The 9,259-nt window shown below is 34.3% G+C and overlaps 1 protein-coding gene across 1 annotated transcript in view; it reads right to left on the reverse strand.

The window, feature by feature from the left end:
- Nucleotides 1–4,671, reverse strand: part of LOC124532789 (proline dehydrogenase 1, mitochondrial) — a 28,175-nt gene extending 23,504 nt beyond the window's left edge. The window contains exon 1 of the mRNA XM_047107863.1: nucleotides 4,342–4,671. Within this exon, the coding sequence (XP_046963819.1) occupies nucleotides 4,342–4,545 (204 nt within the window). The 5' untranslated portion in view covers nucleotides 4,546–4,671. The remainder of the gene's footprint in view (nucleotides 1–4,341) is intronic.
- Between the last annotated feature and the right edge of the window lie 4,588 nt (nucleotides 4,672–9,259).

Raw genomic sequence — 9,259 nt, forward strand, 5'->3', positions numbered from 1 at the left:
TTCTTTTCAACCGACTTCCAAAAGGAGGAGGTTATCAATTCGTCTGTATTTTTTTTTTTTTTTTTATGTTTGTTACCTCATAACTTTTCACTGGGTGGACCAATTTTGATAATTCTTTTTTTATTATAAAATATATACTTCAAGGGTAATTTGGTGAAAGTTTGGTAAGGTTCTGAGCTCAGGATCCATGACAAAGTAACGGAACGGAAGGGAACGGAACAATTCTGAGGAGCACGTTAGCGATACTCAGTCGAATCTTTTATTTATAGGTTATTTGGATATTTGAGTCACCTTCCGTAATGTGGTTATGTTTATGTAATTATCATTGTCGAATATTATAATCAACTAGCTACCCACCCCGGCTTCGCACGGGTGCAATACTGATACAAAATATACTACAGAATTTGTTTATTTACGACAATACATCGCAAACTTCTAAAATTATGTTTTGTGAGTGTTTCTGTACTATATTGTTCATGTATTATATACACAAACCTTCCCCTTGAATCACACTATCTTTTAAAAAAAACCGTATCAAAATCCGTTGCGTAGATTTAAAGATATAGGGACAGAGAAAGCGACTTTGTTTTATACTATGTAGTGATGGAACTCCTATACGGCTCGCAGTTAGGGTGCGATATGGGGCAGAATTTCTTACTATCTTTAATCAAATTTTGTGTATGTGATGTGATGTCATATGATGTACGAAATATAGTTGGTCTTTTTCAAAGTTTTTTTGCTGAGTTCGATTACAGCTCTTTCGAGGGATCCTTGTAGTTTACGCCGCGTGACGTATTAAATCCGCATTTTCGAAAGTCTATTTTTGCTTTATTCGCAAGTTTCCTTTGAAATTGTCCTCGAAGTAGTTTCTGACTCATATAAATGGAACTCTGGAAAAAATCTATCTATATTAAAAAAAATTAGTTAGTCAACATCAGCTTCACTTAAAATCAAAAAATAAATAAAAATTTTAACAAAAAGAAAAACCGACTTCAAACAAAACACTATTTTAAAACAAATGAATATGCACGAAAAAGTAATAGAAATAATTGCGTATTCAACATATTTTTTAAAGTCTTCCTAAGTTAAATGAAATGAAAAATATTAGACTACTTAAAAGTCGATTAACGATTATATCATGTAGTTATAATTATTGTTATATTTGGAGTCGGTGTCAGCCAATAAAACCCTACAGTATATCTATCAAAAAACAATACGAGAATACTTTAACAAATATGTTTTTTACAAATTACCTTTTACACAATAATATACTAGATCAATCAAGGGGCTCGTATCGCTTCTTTCTTTTGATTGTTGGGGCAAGGGCACCGTGGCTGACACCGGCTCCAAATATACCAATAACTATAACTACATAATATGTTGAATACGCAATTATTTCTATTACTTTTTCGTGCATATTCATTTGTTTTAAAATAGTGTTTTGTTTGAAGTCGGTTTTTCTTTTTGTTAAAATTTTTATTTATATTAAGGCTAAATCTATGTTGTATTTATTTATTTTCTCTGTAATTTAATTACAATAAAGTTTAAAGTAAAGTAATATTAATTGTTTACCGTTAACAATGCCTTAAAACACTGGTAATATATTCGTATATAATATGTGGAATAAATTTTATAGAAACGAATTATGCAATATCTCACAAAAGGTTCAGATGACCTAAATTTGTTTCTAAAAATTTTGTATTAACAAAAATTTAAAGATAGCAGACATATTGAAACGACTTTTGCTGTTTAAATTTGTTTTAAAGTATGTTCGAAGCGGTTCGAATCGGTTTCTAGTCGGAAACGACTAAACTCAACTCGTACCTAACAGTACATTTTATTACCTACCTGTTTCCAGACAAAGCGACGAAATAGAAACAAATCTTTATGTTCGTACATAAACTATAACCAGGCCTTACTTCTCTCCTTGCACTCTTGTTATTTACAAAACTCTTTCTTTAAATAAACTAAAAATTCGTCAAACCGATCACATCCGAATTAAGTACGCTATCCCAAATTATTAATATTTATTTCTTATGTGAATATGATCTACACAAACGTAATAACTTGTAATACCATATGACCTAATATATTCGTTAATTTGACACGTCTCTGACGCGAAAATCTATAGCGGCGAATAGCGTCGAATGGCGCGATAGGCAGCTATTTCTATTGGTTGTATAAATCGGCAGTAATCGGTTTCCTTGAATTTGCCGATGCTACATCTAAGTTGTGTCGTATTATACAAATCGATGGATCTAACGTTATGTAAATTTTACACAAGAATGCCTGGAATATAAGACACATAATTCATCTCCCAAGTCTTTTAAGCAGGGGTGAAAGTTTGTATACAGAATCGTCATATTATTATGTGACGTTAATATAAAAATCGATACTACGTGCCTACGTATATGACTTCAAACATATAATACCTACGTGCATGACATAAAAACATTTGAAGTATTAATATTTTGAAAATTCACCTCTAGGTGAAATTGATAGAAAATTACCTACTCATCGAAATATAGGAGTCATTTGCCTAGCACTTGAACATTGAAAATTAAATTTAACTCAGGATTGACTACTGATATTGTTATTATCCAAGGGTAATTGTGACATATTTTACTCCTTTTCTTTTATTTGTATTATATATTATATAACAAAATAAGTATAACATAGATCTTAGAAACTGTGACAATCGTTTCATAGACACTCAGAGATAAAGCCTAGTTTCCGAATTCGCAAACTCAATACATAATTGCTGGGTCATGGTATACGTTTCTGTAATAAGATTTTAAGGGCTTATTAATAAATTAAATATTATGTCAGAAAACAAATTGATAAATAATGCATATTTATTAATTTCCAGTCAGGATACATTTAAATTAAATTTACATTATTGAACACTCTTTAATTAAAATTATAGAAAATAGAATCTAGTAAATTTCTTGCCAGTTATTCCAAGTGGTGGCTTTATATGTTAAATATGTTCTTAATGAGCCTATTTGAAAAAATAATATTTTGATTTGATTATTACACAAAAAGAACAATTGAATCAAATTGCTATTATTAAATTCAAAGGATTCTTTTGAACGCTTGTTACGTCATCATGTATAACCGCTGAATCGATCGCAGTGAAAGACAAGGAGACTAGGTCCTGGAATTTATAGGAGGAATTTTAACGAAAATGGCGCCGGCGTGGACACTAGTTTAGTAAAAGAGAATTTGTTAACTAAAATCATAATCAATGTTGCTTTATTTTCATACTTTTTTTATTAATTAATATATATGAAGACTTAAGTCCAAGGAGTTTGTATCTTTGTCACATTTCGAGTTTTTTTTTAATTCATTTTTGTCTTGTCGAATTTTAACGCTCGATATTTGTTTAAGAACCACTTTTTCCAGCCACTAACCCGGTTTCGTTTTATAAAGATAATTTTGTCAAAATTTGTAATTAATATGTGAAGCCATTTTAATTTGAATTAAAAACACTTGATCAAGATAACGTACTTTACATATGACGGAGTAATTAAAATGTATTCACTTGCAAGTATGTTTCAAAGATAATAAAATTTGTGATACATTACATTCGATATAAAAAAGTATTTAACATTTATAGTAAATAAATGTTACTTGAGTAAAAAATACATATACTTTCTATTTAAAGTTAAACATTCTTTATTGAAAGTTTAAACCTTATTCTTTATCAAGGCCCTAATTTATTACACATAAATATGTTCTTGTAACTCAACGATTCATAGCAAAAAAATACCGTATAGAGCTATTAGGTAATAATCCATGCCTCTTAATTTTAAGCCTAAGTAAGGTCTAGCCAGCGGAGCCGGCGCATGCGCTGTCCAACCGTGAGAAAATCCATTTTTTCATTCATATGTTCTTTCAATTGTAGCTTATTGTTAAATGTTTAGATTTCGTCGACGTAACTGTCTCGGTATCAGCGATCAAAGAATGTTACAGTTATTATCTTACAAGTAACACCGATCCTAAAAGCAATTAACTCGCCGATGCTCTAGTGACGTAACCTCTCTGCAGAGTATACTGCGATATTTTATTAGGTTATTCAGCAAATATCCTATTTTCTGCAAAGTGCATACACTAAACTCGGGTTACATAAAACAAGTTGCCGAGCGGCTAGCGTGCCGGGACACGTGCACGGAGCAATGCGTTCCTGAATCCGAACAAGCGAGACATCACTCACCGTAGCCGAATTAAATTCAAGGACTCGTGTCTCGGTTAATTTTAGTAATTTCTGTACGTTAGCGAACAATAGCCGGCACATCGAGCCACGTTACATAACTAACAGCTGAGTATCGATTCACTCACCATATCGTTGTTCTCGACAATCCAGTTGATCGAGCATATTTGATAGACGAGATACGCCCGTACTAATTCGCTGGTTTTTTTGCTTTTGAATGCGTCTTTCGGACTATTGAAGGATAAGTCGAGTTCGTCGCGAGAAGGCGGCGGCGTGGACAGCACTCGGACGCCCCGGGGCGCATTCACAGCCAGCCGACGTAGCAGAGCCATCGTTAAAGCTCCGCGCACTGATCACTTGGTACACACGCGTCAACCCGCCGCCGCTGACAACTGACAACTGCTTGACAATGAACACTGACGTACCGGCGCTCGATACCGCGACTGAGACTGCGCACGCAATCGTTCCAATTATAAATCCCACGGAGGTGTGTCTCCGGTGCTAAGTGCTATTGGTCGGATTTCTGCCGGCCAGCACGCGTCGCCGGTTTTCTACGCAAACGTCACTGCGTACACCATACTAAGGATCGATCTCTAGCGCTGTCAGACTGTTATGTCACTTATTATGCTATACAATGCTGTTATTACTTAAAAAATGCGACGTTTTTTAATATTATCCAGTACTTTATGAGCAATGAATATTGTTGCTTACGATCAATAGTTAGTAGTCGTGTAAAATGTTATGTAACTGAGAAATAGTTTCATTTATAAACATGATATCAGATCTTTGACTCGGACGCTGATTAATCTCAACAGGATAGGTCAGGGAAAACGGTTTTTTGAAAATGAAAGCATTATAGTTCTAGCAATCAAAACTCTTAATAGGTTACATTTGAAATTTTACAAACGTTATATAATTTGTATGCAGTAAAAATATTCTGTTAAAATAAAAAAGTTTTAAATTAAATGAATATAATGAAAGTATCAATTTAATGTATCTTTTTTGAAAACAAAATTTATCATTAAGTATTAAGTCCAGTAAAGTTTATGCAGACATTTATGCTAAATCTCAAAGGAAGGAGTTTTTAAAAGGTTGTCATCGTTAGAATAGAGACGAAAATCCTACCGAACCTGCCCACATTTCCCTCGTCCGGGAATCCGCCGTTATAAGACCGGACGTCAAACCCACGGGCGAAGATTACAACCGACATTACAGCGACTTATCAACTAGCGACACGCCCCGGCTTCGCACGGGTGCAATACTGATAGTAAATATTCTACAGGTTTATACGTCACATTAGAGACTTCTAAAAATATCAGTGTTTCCTTACTATATTGTCAACCATGGCCGTAGGCAGGCGGGGGTTTTGGGGGTTCAAACCCCCCCCGAAATTTTTTCGCTAACCGCAATCGTATTATCAAAAAAATGTTTTGCGATAATTAAACAAAGAAAACGTAAGTATTTATTGTTTTCTTTAGAAAATTAAGCCGTTTGGTCTAGATACGACAATAAATCTAAACAAAATGAAATGCAAAGACTAGAAGGCAATAATAATCATACCTTCACATTTTTGAGATACTAATTTTTGATGTCATAATGTCACGTTAGTAATTTTAGATACTAAAGAAGATAAACCTTATACAGAGTGCCGTTTCATTTTAGTGCAAGACAGATTGTAAAATTTCTGATACATTCTATGAACAGGGTTATTGGTAATTCGATGTATATCTGTTAGGGGGTAATAGGGGTGTCTATTGACAATAATTTTAATCCCCATATGCATAGTCCAAAAGTGAACCATTTTTGAGTTATCACGTTTTTTAGCTTTTTTCAATTTATTTAAAAAAAGTATCAATTAAATTCTATTTTTTTTCTTTTGTTTTATAAAAACGATTAAACACTGGATATTTGTTAATATTTAAACAATAATTATTGGTCCAAATTTAAAAATGCGAGACGGAAAACTAAAATTTTTTTCCTCAAAAATGCTTCAAAAACAAAAAAAATCTTTATGAAACTTGGCCTGCAGATTATTTTAAAAAACATAAACGTTTTCTTAGCTTTCCAAAATTGTATAAAAAGAAGGAAATTATTTCAAATCAATCGAAATAAAATCACCAGAGAGGACGCTGGCGGACATTCGTATTCGAACATGAACGAATTCGTGCTAAAGGTCGCTCTTTAAAATTCCCTCAAAATTAACTAAAAATTACAACCAATGAAAAAACATTTACTTACTTTATACAAATTTAAAATAAAATTAAGGAACAGAAACAGTTCAATAGCTAAGTTATAAATAAGACATTTTGTAGTATAGCTTAAATAAATTATTAATAATCGAATCCGAGAAACTCTCTATAAAAGAGCACAGCACACATATCATGTTATACAGTGTATAATGCAGAATTTTATCCTTACTATTCTCACGAAGAGGTCCCTGAAAGGAAATTTATTTTTTATAAATTAGAGCTTAACGCATATTCAGGAGTCGCGTCTTATTTGGAAAATAACTCTGAACCATTAGAAGCTACATTTGATCAAGATGGGATTACTAAGTATCATAAAGACATGTTCATTGGAGTGAAAAAGTGTACAAAAATATCCTCATGTGATCCTCCTTAATAGTCCAAATAGTCACCACTATCACCTCCTAACGGATATACGTCAAATTACCAATAACCCTGTATATTTTATTGAGAATATTCATACTATATTATTAAAAAACAGATAGTCGGCTCTTTTTACCGAATAGTCGCCGACTACGAAAGCAGCCGAACTCCTGGAAGACTACTTTGGTACATCCTATCCCTAAAAAGAGCAACCGCCCAGACCCGTCCAATTATAGGCCAATAGCCATCACCTGCTTGTTTCGTTTCCATCGGGGTCGTTCAGTGAGTGATCTTCTAGATTACCTTAGTACCTTAGTCATAGATGGGCGGAAGCAGTTGAGCAAGTGGGAGGCATTGGCGGCCAGTCTGGACATAGCGAAGGCCTTGATTAGCATATGGCACAAAGCGCTTCTTTCGAAGCTCCCTTCCTACGGGCTTACCGGGAAATTATGCAATTGGATCACCAGCTTTTTGGCAGATCGGAACATTAAAGTCGTTATATGGTGCATGCTCTGATTTAAAATTCGTTAATGCCTGTGTTGCAAAAGACTGCGTTCTATCACCCACTCTGTTTCTTTTGCTTATCAGTGACTTGTTGCAAATCTGTAACAGTCACTGCTATGCAGATGACAGTACTGTTGACACCTCATACACCGGCCGGGCTAATATTTCTCGGGAAAACGTCGGAGAAAACCGAAACAAACTTGTGTCTGAAATCGAATGTTCATTAAACAAAGTCTCTAACTGGGGCCGGCTAAACTTAGTCCATATATGATTGCTATTTTGCTATTAAAATATCTGATGGCGGGGAAGTACTCTCCCTTAGTAGTCCCTTCCAATTCCAAGATTCCAATAGCCGCCACAGCTAGTATTGGAATACTTGACGTGGATATTTCGAGCCTCGTTGAGTTCCGCGTTCAATTGGAACGCAAAGCCAAATTGGCATCAAAAAAGCAAGCCATGACAATATTTCACGCCGACCCATAGCTTAAAACTATACAAGGCGCAAATTGAACCCCACATGGAATATTGCTCACAACTCTGGGCGGGTGCTTCTTCCATTATGTATCCAGCGCAGAGCGGCTCGAATTATCGACGATCAAGCCCTTTTCGACCTGCATGATCCTTTAGCTAGAGATGTTAGATCACTCTGCATCTTCTACTTTCGAATATTTCACAAAAAAGGTTGGGACGCATTGTTTGGATTAATGCGAAACTTCATCGGCTGCGGAATTTCACCTTCGGACAACTCGTCAAAATTCTAAGTTTCACCCGCACCACCTTGATGTCCGATAATCCACAATTAATCAAGGTATCCATTTCTATAATAAAATTCCACAGACATTTTTAACTTTGCCGTCTCGTAAATTCAAATCGTTCATAAAAAATACATTGGTGAAAAAGGCGTATTATTCGATACAAGATTTTGTAGATGATAAAAAAGCGTGGAATTAATACCTGTTGACTTCCAGGCAGGATATATTAATTTAATAATTGTATTAACTTAAAAATTAACTAACATGACTGTATTTTTTTAAATGTTGAAAAAGAGTAACTACTGAGTTTCTTGCCGGTTCTTCTCGGTAGAATCTACTTTCCGAACCGGTGGTAGCTTCACTTAATTGTTAAATGACGATTCAAAAGTGCTTGTAAAAGCCCACTTGAATAAAGTATACTTTGATTTTGATTTTGAATAGCGCGATTTTATGCCCATTTTCTATCTTGCACAACCACTTTGTTGAACCAGCTTTCGCTGAAAAAAGACCTTCCTAAAAGGCCGGTAACGCACCTGCAAGCCCCGCAGATGTCCATGGGCGATGGTAATCACTTTCCATCTGGTGAGCCTCATGCTCGTTTGCCCCCTATAACATAAAATAAGTCATTGGTTGTCTTTTAAATAAATGTGTATAAATTATGTCTAATTTTAATATACCTACTTATACTTATTTTTAAAAAAACCTTTTTCTTTTTTTTCCTGGAGCACGAACCCCCCCCGAAATGAAATCCTGGCTACGGCCCTGTTGTCAACGTATTATACACAAAAACCTTCCTTTCGAATCATTCTGTTAATTAAAAAAAACCGCATCAAAATCCGTTGCGTAATTTAAAGATCTAATCATACTTACAGACAACTGTAAAAGACTTTGTTTTATACTATGTATTAATGATGATTAGGTAGGCATGTCATACGTCATTTTTACATTACATTGCATTCTTAGAATTATATGCAAATTTCATAGCAAGTTTCTGAGATGAAACAGAAGCGAATATAATTGTATGATTTTATATATGTATATCTTATGCAACTTAGTTTGGATCGTTCGGATTGACAAAAGTGGGTGATCCCATACATAACGATTCAGCTATTCTACTATGCTTCTATTATGTATAATTTAACGTAGCTCAGTCGCGAAATGTTGGAGATGAGCTAAAACGA

Source organism: Vanessa cardui, chromosome 10 (assembly GCF_905220365.1).
Source record: "Vanessa cardui chromosome 10, ilVanCard2.1, whole genome shotgun sequence".
NCBI lineage: Eukaryota > Metazoa > Arthropoda > Insecta > Lepidoptera > Nymphalidae > Vanessa > Vanessa cardui.